At 46.1% G+C, this 14,679-nt stretch overlaps 1 protein-coding gene across 2 annotated transcripts in view; it reads left to right on the forward strand.

Moving 5' to 3' along the window:
* Nucleotides 1-14,679, forward strand: part of LOC137506680 (signal-transducing adaptor protein 1-like) — a 153,686-nt gene that overhangs the window by 87,178 nt on the left and 51,829 nt on the right. For both annotated transcript variants that reach the window (XM_068233619.1, XM_068233618.1), the window contains exon 5: nt 745-932. In XM_068233619.1, the coding sequence (XP_068089720.1) occupies nt 745-932 (188 nt within the window). The remainder of the gene's footprint in view (nt 1-744; nt 933-14,679) is intronic.

Raw genomic sequence — 14,679 nt, forward strand, 5'->3', positions numbered from 1 at the left:
TAAAAATTAAAATACAGTGTCCGGATGTTTTAAGGGTCACCATTTATCTGTATTTTTGTTCATAAAATACTATTTGAGTGCCTCAGAGATCCTGTCTCCTATTTTCAGAACCTACACTGTCTTCACTAATCACTATGGAGTCTTTCAGCAGTTATGATGTGGACATGCCAGCTACTAAGCCTGAATTGTAGAGGCCTAATTCAGATCAGGACCCAAATTAATAACCACCATATTTCCTTCAGTCATGCAGCTATATCTACATGCATGGCTGGTTCTCCTACACCTCTGTATGTCCAAGTGCTATGTTGTGGCTGAAAGGAGCTTATATTGTGAAAAGTGCTGCATGTTGAATGCAAATACACATATAAATGTCACTTGACAGGAACCTTGACAGGCAGCCTATTGGGCCATTCAAAGTGTGGGTATAATGTCCTTTAAAGTGATTGGACCAGCAGGGGCTCAGGGCAGGACGAGTGGAGCTCTCGTCATTACCAGTTAGCAGGCATAAGTTCGGAGCGCTCGCTATGCTACTCCGATAAGGCATGTTAACTCTGATAAGGCATGTTAGCGTTGATAAGGCATGTCAATTCTGATAAGGCACGCTATTTGTTATAGTGAATCAACCCCCATATGTGCATACCATACTGTCTTGCAACAGCATTTTGTTCATCACTGAATAAGTTTAAATATTCCAGCAGACGTCTGAATATTTCATGTTTGAATACTTGTCCTCTTTATATTTAGCAATCTGTTCCAAACTGGTTGACCTTGTTACCTGGGCAATTGATAAGGCTAAAAGAAGTGCTAGAAAAGGAGATACCCCGGAGGGCAGAAGAAGATAAAGCCTTGTCTTCACCCTCCAAACCTACTCCACCAGATCTGCCCACCACTGGACCATATGAAGATGTTTTAAGTCCGAGTGGAATGCCCCTGTAAGTACCGTATATTGTACAGAAAGGTTCTCATATTCTAGAGGTTAAAAATACAACCACTGCAATATGACTTGTAAATTGGTTCATTCAGTGGTGTAGTCAATGTAGTTTGCAGGGGCACTTTTAGGCATAGGCAGTACAGGCCATTGCCTGGAGTGCCATTGGTCCTGGGGGCATCATGTTGCTGGATTAAGCCCTGCCCCTGGATGAAGCACCGCCCCCTGACTAAGCCTCGCCCCCATGGGTGTTCTATTACTTGCTTCTGCTGCATCTGCTTAGCGTAAGCCGCTGTGTCCCTCTGTGCCTTTTCTGCCCACATTACATGTATTTTGTGGTGAAATGCTACCCGCATTGTATATTTTCTGGTGAAGCATTGCCGTATGTATGTGTATTTTCCGGTGAAACTCTTCCACAATACATGTATTTTCTGGTAAAACGCTGCTGCATTACGATTATCTTCTGGTGTGGGGGGGGGGGGGGGGGCTGGGCGCAGGAGCGCCTCAGGTGTTCTCGCCTGACAAAATGGCTAGAGGCGTCCCTGGTCGCTTGTATATTTGTATTTTGTCTGATTGCATTCATTTTTGTTTATACATGTGGGTTTTTTGTTTATTTAATAGTTTCATATGACTAAATAAGGTCTAGTGTTTGACCAGAATTTGAAAGAATTTGATAAATGTCCCTCTAGCTTCACACTTAATTGAATATGTTACAAGTAGGCTCCTTTCACACTGTGTCCATTGCGTTTTGTTGCAACAGACATTATAATCACATTGCAACGCATTGCAGTTATATATCTGTGGTATTTTCACATCTGCCATCAGCGGTGCAGTGGGACCAGTTCCTTCGGAATAATGTGCAGCATTCTGTGCGTTTACCGGACAACTTGTGTATTTACAGTGAAGCATACTTTAAATATACTGTATGCTTTACTGTCTGCATCACATTGAACTCATAACGTTTTGGTGGGTGACATGAATAATGGACAGAGGGCGTTACTAGGATGAGCAAAATCTATGCAATGCGCCAGAACCCTCTTCGGGCCAGAACTGATGACTGGAAGTGACAGGAATGGATGGTTTCCTGTAAATGTGTCCTGTGAGATAGAGACTTGCAAAGGTCTAATTTGCATACACATTTCCTGCAAGACATAAGTGACCTGCAGCCTACACCTGTTATATTTAGAGGCTATACTTAAGTCTTCCACATGTCAGGCTGTACTGTACACAGTGGGTTAGTTACATGCCAGAAGTCATAGATATGCAAAAGAGGCAGTTTCAAGTCTACTCTGAGATACTGAAATGTTGCGTATATATTTTTGTGACATGGTGCTTGTCTGTGTGGATAAGCATACTGATTTCTGTCGCTTTTAGCTTCAGTCTTCTTAAGCCGAAGATGAGCTGTTGTACTAGGCAGTGTCAGGGATCCAATGGGACGTCACATGATTTTGTCATGTGATATATTAACATAACTAATGTATCATTATAAAAGAACCAAGAACTATGCTGACAACCAGAGCCGGGACAAGGTCCTCCAGCACCCAAGGGTGAGACACCAAAGTGCGCCCCTCCATCCCTTCCACCCCAGCCGTCACACACTGATTGCTATTCATAGCCGGCCTTTGACCTGAGCGACCGGAGCGGTCGCTCAGGGCGCCGGCTTCCAATGGGGCGCCTATAGCTGGTTGCCTATACTGAGGGCACCTACACCTGATTTCCTATACTGGGGGCATCTATAGCTGGCTACATTTACTGAGGGCACAAACACCTGGCTACCTATACTAGAGGCACCTACGCCTGACTACCTATGGGGAGGATGGAGACTTTCAACTGACTTTCTATACTGGGGGCACCTATGCTTGGCAACCTATATTGAGGTCACCTACACATGAGATCCTATACTGGAGGCACCTATACCTGTCTATCTACCTATACTGATTCTGAAGACTTTTTTTGAGGTGCGCACTATGGCTAGTACAACGTGTGGTGAAAATTGTCGGTGCAGTGCTATCATTCTAAATAGGGGGGGGGGGGGGGGGGTGCTAACTGCCCTACTAATTGTCTTTATTAATATTCCTGAAAGGTTCTAGCCTTCATTTTTAAGTGTATTCAGGATAATGCACTTTTTCCATCCATTCATGGCTATTATACATATGTGACGTGTCACAGAGATCTGAGCATTTGGCGTGATGTGTCACAACGTCAAAAAGGTTGGGAACCACTGTCCTAGGAGATATCTCAGGAGAAAAGATGAATTGCATATGGGCCAGTGAGTGTGTGTGTGTGTGCACGCGTGTGTGTGTGCAAGCACGTGGGAAGAGGATGAATGGGGGGGCACAAAAAATCAGGTTTTGCTCAGGGCGCTGTGAAACCTAAGGCCGGCCCTGTTGCTATTAGACTAAGATGCGCCCCAGTGCTACAAACTCCCCCAAACACCTTGATCTCTAGTTATTTGGCTTGCTGTCACTGCCATGTATCCCCCTTTCTTATTTCTCTCTGCATAAAATAAAATAGGGGAATGATAGCTGAGCGAGTCCTGCGCCCCCCTCCTACACTGCACTCTGAGGCTGGAGCCTCTCTCGCCTCTGCCCGACCCTGCTGACAACACCACCCCATCCATACAAAAGAATTGTCACTGGACAGCAGGGGTGCCTCTAGCCATTTCATCACTCCAGGCAAGGAAACCTGTGGCGCCCCCACCCTGCCATAGCACCCTCCACCCCCAATGAAAATAATCGTAATGCGAAACTATTTCAACTGAAATTAATTGAATTACCGTAGTGGTTCAGTGCAATACTATGGGCCACTGATCTACCGCCACTATACCACTGTGTCCAATTAAAAAATGTACGGTTTGATTGTAATTTTGATACATTTTTGCCATGGATTGTTCAAAATTATGATCGATGTGGGTGACTGATAATCACCAGATTCGATCATAGTAAAATAATCTGTTGGTAAAAATGAATGCATGTATTGACAGCTACAGTGGGGTGCAAAAGTTTGGACAACCTTGTAAATCGTCATGATTTTCCTGTATAAATCGTTTGGTTGTTATGAAAAAAAATTTCAGTTAACTATATCATATAGGAGACACACACAGCAGGGGCATTCCTAGGGTCCTTGGAGATCAGTGGCACCTGGGGGCACTAGGTGGGGGCTATATGCGCGCGCGCCGCGACTAAAAATGGCCGTGGTCATGCAGTGAGTGGGCGTGGCCATGGGTGGGGCCAACCGTACATTAGATTAGGACAGTGGTGGCGAACTTTTTGGAGGCCCAAACTGCAACCCACAAGTCACTTATCTATCACAAAGTGGCAACAGCAATTTAAACTAAATACTGTACAAACGTTTTAACACATACATGAACATTATGGAAAATCAAAGTTGAAAAACTGAAAAGATAAACAATTTCATCCATCCTACTCCTGAAAAAATATATTCATTTTTTTTAGAACCTCCCAGTTTTATTTTCTGTTTTAAAAAGCTAAAAAAGTAGGTTTAATGCTATTGTCTCATATGATGATGATTCATTTTTTTTCCATAGTCTCGCAGTTAGCAATCATGTGACCCTCAACAAGACAAATTCAGCAATCATGAGGCCCCTATCAAGACAAATTCAGCAATCATGAGGCCCCCAACAAGACAAAGTCAGCAAGCGTGAGGCCCCAACATGACAAAGTCAGCAAGCGTGAGGCCCCCAACAAGACAAATTCAGCAATCATGAGCCCCCCAACAAATCATGAGGCCTCCAACAAGACAAATTCAGCAATCTTGAGGCCCTCAACAAGACAAATTCAGCAATCATGAGGCCCCCAACAAGACAAATTCAGCAGTCATGAGGCACATAAATAGACAGCATTTCACATAAATAGGCAGAATGTCCCCTTAATATGGTAGACACCTCTCACCCGGCTTCTGAATTCTCCTCTACTGGCTGCTGTACCTGGCAATACTGTTTTTGGCTGGATTGGGGATGATGTGTGAGCTGAAAGGCCTGGCAGTGATGCTGTGGCCTGGCTGGCGGTGATGCTGTGGCTGATGTTGTGGCTGGGTTGGCTGGCAGTGATGCTGGGCTGTGCTTGGCTGGTTGAAGTAAATGCTGGCCTGACTGGTGGTGATTCTGTGGCCTTTTTTATAGTGATTCTGGGCTGGTTGGCTGGTGGTGATGCTGGGCTGGCTGGCCTGGATAGTTTAGGTAGCGACAGGTGCCCCCTAGTTAAGGTAGCGCCAGGAGTACCCCAGTTTAGGTAGTGACAGGAGCCCCCCAGTGTAGGCAGTGACAGCCACTCCCCAGTTAGGTAGTGACAGGGACCCCCCAGTTAGGTAGTGAGTGACAGGGACCCCCCCATTGGGTAGTGAGTGACAGCAGGGACCCCCAGTTGGGTAGTGAGTGACAGCAGGGACCCCCAGTTGGGTAGTGAGTGACAGCAGGGACCCCCAGTTGAGTAGTGAGTGACAGCAGGGACCCCCAGTTGGGTAGTGAGTGACAGCAGGGACCCCCGTTAGGTAGTGAGTGACAGCAGGGATCCCAGTTAAATAGTGAGTGACAGCAGGGACCCCCAGTTAAATAGTGAGTGACAGCAGGGACCCCCGTTAGGTAGTGAGTGACAGCAGGGACCCCCGTTTAGATAGTGAGTGACAGCTGGGACCCCCGTTAGGTAGTGAGGGACAGCAGGGACCCCCGTTAGGTAGTGAGTGACAGCAGGGACCCGTGTTAGGTAGTGAGTGACAGCAGGGACCACCGTTAGGTAGTGAGTGACAGCAGGGACCCTCGTTAGGTAGTGAGTGACAGCAGGGACCCCCGTTTAGATAGTGAGTGACAGCAGGGACCCCCGTTAGGTAGTGAGTGACAGCAGGGACCCCCGTTAGGTAGTGAGTGACAGCAGGGACCCCCGTTAGGTAGTAAGTGACAACACGGACCCCCGTTAGGTAGTGAGTGACAGCAGGGACCCCCGTTTAGATAGTGAGTGAGTGACAGGGACCCCCGTTTAGATAGTGAGTGACAGCAGGGACCCCCGTTAGGTAGTGAGTGACAGCAGGGACCCCAGTTAGATAGTGAGTGACAGCAGGGACCCCCAGTTAAATAGTGAGTGACAGCAGGGACCCCCAGTTAAATAGTGAGTGACAGCAGGGACCCCCAGCTAAATAGTGAGTGACAACAGGGACCCCCATTTAGATAGTGAGTGACAGCAGGGACCCCCGTTAGGTAGTGAGTGACAGCAGGGACCCCCATTTAAATAGTGATTGACAGCAGGGACCCCCGTTAGGTAGTGAGTGACAGCAGGGACCCCCGTTAGGTAGTGAATGACAGCAGGGACCCCCGTAGTGAGTGACAGCAGGGACCCTCGTTAGGTAGTGAGTGACAGCAGGGCCCCTCGTTAGGTAGTGAGTGACAGCAGGGACCCCCGTTAGGTAGTGAGTGACAGCAGGGACGCCCGTTAGGTAGTGAGTGACAGCAGGGACCCCCGTTAGGTAGTAAGTGAGTGACAGGGACCCCCGTTAGGTAGTGAGTGACAGCAGGGACCCCCGTTAGGAAGTGAGTGACAGCAGGGACCCCCGTTAGGTAGTGAGTGAGTAAAAGGGACCCTCGTTAGGTAGTGAGTGGCAGGCGCGCTCCCCACCCCACCTACCTTGCCGCTTCAGACCTCAGGATTAGCGGGCGACCTGACCAGATACAGCGGGCGCCGGGCACAAATATGCAGAAGTGATGTCACTTCCGCATATCAGCGGTGTCCGCTAAGTCCTAGCGCCCGCTCTATCTGGTCGCCCGGCGCTGATCGAGGTCTGAATGGCAGCGCAGCGGGAACAGCAGGGCAGAGCAGGGCAGTGGCGGCCAGTAGATCCATAGCACCCCAGGACAGATTAGGGGGAACGGGCCCCCCAAAATAGGGCTAGCGACGCCTCTGACACACAGTGATATTTGAGAAGTGAAATGAAGTTTATTTGATTGACAGAAAGTGCACAATAATTGTTTAAACAAAATTAGGCAGGTGCATAAAAAAGAAATGAAATCAATATTTAGTAGATCCTCCTTTTGTAGAATTTGCAGCCTCTAAATGCTTCCTGTAGGTTCCAATGAGAGTCTGGATTCTGGTTGAAGGTATTTTGGACCATTCCTCTTTACAAAACCTCTCTAGTTCATTCAAGTTTGATGGCTTCTGAGCATGGACAGCTCTCTTTAACTCACACCACAGATTTTTAATTATATTCAGGTCTGGAGACTGAGATGGCCATTCCAGAATGTTGTACTTGTTCCTCTGCATGAATGCCTTAGTGGATTTTGAGCAGTGTTTAGGATCATTGTCTTCTTGAAAGATCCAGCCCTGGTGCAGCTTCAGCTTTGTCACTGATTCCTGGACATTGGTTTCCAGAATCTGCTGATACTGAGTGGAATCCATGTGTCCCTCAACTTTGACAGGATTCCCAGTCCAGCACTGGCCACACAGCCCCACAGCATGAAGGAACCACCACCATATTTTACTGTAGGTAGCAGTTGTTTTTCTTAGAGTGCTGTGTTCTTTTTCCTCCATGCATAATGCTGAAAATTACATGATTCTGCTGGTCCGGATCTGGTGAATATTTTAATATTAAATTGGGGCCACTGGTATGCAGCTGCCTCATGCCAGAACATGTTACCCTAATCAAGTTTGATGTCCCAAGAATTGTCATATTCTGAGGAATATGAATCTGTGGTTGTTATGTGTGTGCGGGATGCGTAAGCTGAGTTATGAAATATGTCATATTGGGTGGATGGAAAATGTCCCACCCAGAAGGGTAACTGCCCCTGTCCAGCCCCTGGGCTGAACCTGAGACCCCACCCAAAAATGTAGGTCATTCAAAAGAACTTGACAGGTACTCCTCCCTTGAGTTCTCCATGTTCTATCTTATGCTGCTAGCCAGAGGACCATGTGGTTGGCGGCCATTTCCTGAACTGAAACAAAGGACGGTTCCATGTGCTCAGATTTCCCTAAAGGACTTGTTTTTCACCTGAACCTGGGTACCCATTTATTTCTTCCCTTACTTTTATTTTTATACTGTGCTACTATTGTCTCTATAATTGTTGATTTTAATGATTTTCTGTATATAATAATTATTTATATTGCATTTATAAATAAAAAGACTTCTAAAAGTCATTTATTTTTTCAGCTACACCTACTATTCAGCCACACAAAAATGAATCCTAGCGTTCCAAAGAGTCGCTACTACTGTTGATAGCTAGATAAAATAGAGTGTGTTTTAACCGTTTTATTTGCAGGTTTTAGTATCAGTGAGGTTAGGTCTTCTGCCCTCCTGCAGAAGTGGTGGCAGTTTTATACCCGGTGTAATTCGTGTGTAACTCACAAGCTCCCTTCTAGCCTGTCTGCTGCCAAAAATTCCAGTGGTTTCTGCGCACCGATTGCGACCACAGATTGCATGGTCTGTATGCTGGAACCGATTGGAAGGCATTGTGCGGTCTTGCCACCAGGGGGCGTTTGACATATAATTTTTAAAATCAACCCCAGACACCTATGATTTCCTATAGCAACACCAGACACACAGGGGCGTAGCAATAGGGGGTGCAGAGGTAGCGACCGCATCGGGGCCCTTGGGCCAGAGGGGCCCCGAAGGGTCCACCCTCTATCACAGTATTAGCTCTCTATTGGTCCTGTGCTGGTAATAATCACTTCTATAGATGTTTTGAATAGTAGTAATCCTTAACACACTGTTCCCCATCCCTTTCCTGCACCTCTGACACTGTGGTTGTCCTTGGCAAGTTTTGGTGCGCTGTATCAATTGCTATGTATAAAGTTCTTGGGGGGCCCCATGTAAAACCTGCACCAGGGCCCACAGCTCCTTAGCTACGCCACTGCAGACACATATGATTTCCTATAGAAACACCAGACAGAGCAGTGCTTTTCAGCACTGCTAGATTTGGGCGCAGCCGGCGCCTTCATAGACTTCAATAGGAATCACTCCTATTGAAGCGCTCAGTGAGTAACGTTGGCTCCGTCAGAAGACGGAGCCGAGGTTGCTTAAAAACATGATAATTCGGCCTCCAGCAATCGCTGGAAGCCGAATTATTTAATTCCCCCACTATCAATGGCAGCCTGGAGGGGGAATAGTCATTAAATCGGCACGGACTTGTGCAGAAGCAGGATCAGCTATATACCGCTGTATCCTGCGCCCAAGTCTACCGGCGCCGATTTCAAATGTACTCACACCAGACACATATGATTTCCTATAACTATTAAGGTTCCCACAAACCTTCAGCAAAGGGCAATTAAAAACGGAATGCCAATGCTTAATCCGGGAGAATGGCAACTCCCCAGCATTTATTTCATTTCGCAAACAAAACACCAGCTGCAACATCTAATAATTGGTTTATTCTTCCCAAAAATATTGCCAGTGTTTTGAAACTATCCATCTCTTCTGAATAAATCTATGCCTGAAACATTCAATTACAAAACAATCAACTAATAGGTATGAACCCAATTCACAATAGACTGTCAACAACACATAAACACAATGTGCAAAGCATTGTGCCACTAAATAAAACAAAAACAGTAGTGTGAGTGGTACCAGTTAGAGATACAGTATTATAGTCACCAAGTGCCACTGGAACGTGCACGTCTTGGCTTAAAGTGACCATATGCTTTCCCATCTTAAATTAGGTGGAAATGTTGTTTAGCACACAAAGACATACCATAAATCAAAACTTTCATCGCTAATGCTTTAGCATACCAAATAAGCGACTGTGAGACAGGAGTACCGTATATTCAGGCGTATAAGACGACTGGGCGTATAAGACGACCCCCAACTTTTCCTGTTAAAATATAGCGTTTGGGATATACTTGCCGTATAGGACTACCCCCTTCCAACGCACACCAAATAAAAATAAAAAAACATCATATACTGGTGCTATGTATGAACAGATACTGGTGCTGTACTGTATGTGGTACCCAGTATATAACAGTATATAGACGATTGACTGGTGGGATTGGTCAACTATGGTCAACTTTTGACTATCTGATTGACATGGGATGTGGCTTTGATATGGTAAGGTGTGCTGCTCCTGACCTTCTCACTTCACTGCTGCACAGAGAAAAAGATAAGCTATATGGTCAATAAATATTTTGAATGGATCCCCACACTTTATTTTGACCTATGCCTGTTTAAGTCATATGTGCGTACTGAATCTTATAATTATGAAAATAAGTTATGTTTTATGGCATTCCATTGCGTGCTAAACAACACTTCAATTGCATTCACTATGCTGACTTTTTATGAGTTTTGAAGCACCATGGCTATAAAGTTTAAAGCTTACATTATTGGTCTGTGGGATTCTGGGGACTGTTAGTATTTTTATTGGATGTACTTTTGTTTTTTCTACTTCTGTATTCCTCCAAACTTTCTGAAGTGTGAAAGAGGGACATGATTTAGCTTACAAAGAACCGTTTCTTCCTTCTAGGAATAGCTAGCGGGAGTCTCTTCCCTCCCTGCAAAATTGGAAGAGTGGTGGCAGTGAAATTACATGATTTCCAGTGGGAAATCGATATTTTTATTGTAACGAATGTACATACAATCGAGATTGTTCCTGTATGGGCACCATCAACCAATCTTAACCGTTTACTGTGCACACAGTGGATTCGCCTCCAGATGTCTCTAGTGCATGAGACCTGCATGGCAACTGTGGCCTAGTAATACGGGATTGGTGGGTGGTTGTCACACTCACCTTCCGGGCTCCAGGCGATGTTCACGTGCTGCCTGGCTGCTCTGTACATCGCTGCTCACGGGAAGTAGGAAGTTGTAGTTACACTACTTCCTGTGAGCGGGATGTACGGAGCAGCCCGGGAGCATGTGAACATCGCCAGGAGCCCAGTTAGTGAGTAATCACACACACCCCGCCTCCGCTGCCGGACATCTCTTCAATGGATGGGGGAGCATGGAGGGCGACCCGAGGAAAGAGAGGGAGGTGGAGTCGAGTCCCTCTCTCTGTGGCTGAGTCCCATGTGCTGCCACTGCTCTCCCCTCCTTTATCGCGCCCCCTTCCCTCACTGCGATCCAGGCGGTCACCCGGCCCACCTACCCTTGGAAATGGGGCTGATCAGATGTTATATTAAAGAGGCACTGTAGTGACATATAGTAGAATTTAGTCACTTTTTCAGTATACCCACTCTTACATTACAGAAATAATCTTGGTTTCAGCATCAGAAACACTTACTGTACATTATATGTTGCTGTATATTAGTATGTAACCATGCCTTCCTAGTGATGTTATGCAGAATTCTCAGCCCAGAGCATTCTAGAAGACCAGGTATTATTTCTATTGACGTCAGAACACATAGTTAACATTCTGTAGTGATGCACCTTCCAGTGATGTTCGCCTAGGCTATTTAGAGCACCCTGGAGGACCAGGTGTTTCAGCTCATTTCAGAAAACGCAACAAACAAACTCCATTCCACATTGATGCACTTTGCCAGCAGTTAAGATGTCGCCATGCATGATACATTTAAGAATGTGAATAAGGGTGAGGAAAGGTTTTACAACGAGCAAACACTAACTAATTTTTTTAAATGAATATTGTAAAATATAAGCACTTTTAATAACTTAGCTATATTCAGTAAAGTTCCTCTTTAAAGAGAACCTGAACTGAAAATAAAAAGTCAAAATAACCATAAACAGGTCATGCTTACCACATGTGTAATCAGGGCCGGATTTGGACTTCCCAGTGCCCTAGGCCCGGTACCACCAACTGCCCCCCCCCCCCCACACACACACACACACACACATCAGACCATAGTCTTTGGAAAATGAAAGATCACAGACCAATTTTACCCCCTTCTATGTAGTATGAGAGCCATACTCTACACAGTCTATTCTATGGAGCTGAACTCCCCATCAGATAAAAATCTTTGTAAGATGCTGCACACAAAGGTGCTGTACACATTCAAAAGATCAGTATCTGCAAAAGATCTCTTCCTGCAAAAGATCCGTTCCTGCAAAATGCATTCATAGTCTGATATCTGCAGATCATCATACACACCTTGTTTAACAGACATTCATCTGCAGATCAGATCCACCAGGATGGATCTTCAGATCTGCAGATGATTGTCTGATCTGCAGATGAATGTCTGTTAAACAAGGTGTGTATGATGATCTGCAGATCTCATAGACTATGAATGCATTTTGCAGAAACGGATCTTTTGCAGGAACAGATCTTTTGCAGATATTGATCTTTTGAATGTGTACAGCATCTTGCAAAGATTTCTATCTGATGGGGAGATCAGCTCAATAGAATAGACTGTGTAGGTATGGCTCTCATATTACATGGAAGGGGGTAAAATTGGTCTGTGATCTTTCATTTTCCAAAGACTATGGTCTGATGTGTGTATGCACCTTCACTCAATATCATTCAGTCCAACATCCTGACTAAAGGCTCATTCACACATCAGACCATAGTCTTTGGAAAATGAAAGATCACAGACCAATTTTACCCCCTTCCATGTAGTATGAGAGCCATACCTACACAGTCTATTCTATGGAGCTGAACTCCCCATCAGATAGAAATCTTTGCAAGATGCTGCACACAAAGATGCTGTACACATTCAAAAGATCAGTATCTGCAAAAGATCTGTTCCTGCAAAAAATCTGTTCCTGCAAAATGCATTCATAGTCTATGATATCTGCAGATTATCATACACACCTTGTTTAACATTCATCTGCAGATCAGATCCACCAGGCTGGATTTTCAGATCTGCAGATGATTGTCAGATCTGCAGATGAATGTCAGTTAAACAAGGTGTGTATGATGATCTGCAGATCTCATAGACTATGAATGCAATTTGCAGGAACGGATCATTGACAGGAACAGATCTTTTGCAGATACTGATCTTTTGTGTCTGTACAGCATCTGTGTGTGCAGCATCTTGCAAAGATTTTTTTCTGATGGGGAGTTCAGCTCCATAGAAAAGACTGTGAAGGTATGGCTCTCATACTACATGAAGGGTGGTAAGATTGGTCTGTGATCTTTCATTTTCCAAAGACTATAGTCTGATGTGTGTATGAGCCTTAACGATCACTTGTTTGCAGGAGGAAATGCCTGTTTTAGTGACTCGTAGTGTTGGGCGAACAGTGTTCGCCACTGTTCGGGTTCTGCAGAACATCACCCTGTTCGGGTGATGTTCGAGTTCTCAGGTGTTCGGCCAAACCGTTCGGCCATATGGCCGAATTAAGAGCGCATGACCGAACGTTCCCCGAACGTTCGGCTAGCGCTGTGATTGGCCGAACGGGTCACGTGGTTCGGACCCGAACGTGCTCTGATTGGCCGAACGGGTCACGTGGTTCGGGTAAATAAATACCCGATCCACGTCATTTCTCCGCCATTTGTCTGTGGGTTTAGCTTTGGGTAGGCAGGCAGGGTAGTTCTCTCTCCAGCCAGGCTAGCCAGGGTCCCCACAGTCATTGTGTCGCTGCTGGGAACAGTAGTACACCGCTCACCCACACTATATAGCATTGTGTTTACTGCCACTCTGTGTACACCGCTCACCCACCACTGTATAGCATTGTGTTTACTGCCACTCTGTGTCTCTGCTGGGAACAGTAGTACACCGCTCACCCGCCACTGTATAGCATTGTGCTCTGTGTCGCTGCTGGGAATAGTAGTACACCGCTCACCCACCACTGTATAGCATTGTGCTCTGTGTCGCTGCTGGGAACAGTAGTACACCGCTCACCCACCACTGTATAGCATTGTGCTCTGTGTCGCTGCTGGGAATAGTAGTACACCGCTCACCCACCACTGTATAGCATTGTGCTCTGTGTCACTGCTGGGAATAGTAGTACACCGCTCACCCACCACTGTATAGCATTGTGCTCTGTGTCGCTGCTGGGAACAGTAGTACACCGCTCACCCACCACTGTATAGCATTGTGCTCTGTGTCGCTGCTGGGAATAGTAGTACACCGCTCACCCACCACTGTATAGCATTGTGCTCTGTGTCGCTGCTGGGAACAGTAGTACACCGCTCACCCACCACTTTATAGCATTGTGCTCTGTGTCGCTGCTGGGAATAGTAGTACACCGCTCACCCACCACTGTATAGCATTGTGCTCTGTGTCGCTGCTGGGAATAGTAGTACACCGCTCACCCACCACTGTATAGCATTGTGCTCTGTGTCGCTGCTGGGAATAGTAGTACACCGCTCACCCACCACTGTATAGCATTGTGCTCTGTGTCGCTGCTGGGAATAGTAGTACACCGCTCACCCACCACTATATAGCATTTCTGTACTGCCACTGTACTGCTGCCAGTCAGCGTGTACTTTAAGGATAAGTGAAATGAAGAAGAAATCCTGTGAAAGAGGGAGGGGCAAGGGAAGAGGTGTTTCCCCTGACGGTTCACGTACAGGCCACAGGGGAGCACCCAAGAAAACCCACTCAATACCGCCCATGTTGTCCAGGACAACAACCCTCACAAATCCAAAAGAACAGGACCAGATAATTACTTGGATGACCTCTCAAGCGTCCAGCAGTGGGTTAAGCAGCTCCAGCACATCACGCACGAGGTCCGAGTCCTCAGCCAGTTACAAGGAGCCAGTGGGCACAAAGCTGACACAACCGGCAGCGAAACAACGCACACAACTGCCAAATAACCAGTCCGAAGAATTTCCTCAGGACACAATGGGGTATTCGCAGGAGCTATTCCCAGCCCAACAAACTTCCACCTTTCAAAGGTCAATGGAACAGCCAGAAATGTTGTGCCCGGATTCA

This window comes from Hyperolius riggenbachi, chromosome 1, assembly GCF_040937935.1.
Source record: "Hyperolius riggenbachi isolate aHypRig1 chromosome 1, aHypRig1.pri, whole genome shotgun sequence".
NCBI classification, from domain to species: Eukaryota; Metazoa; Chordata; class Amphibia; order Anura; family Hyperoliidae; genus Hyperolius; species Hyperolius riggenbachi.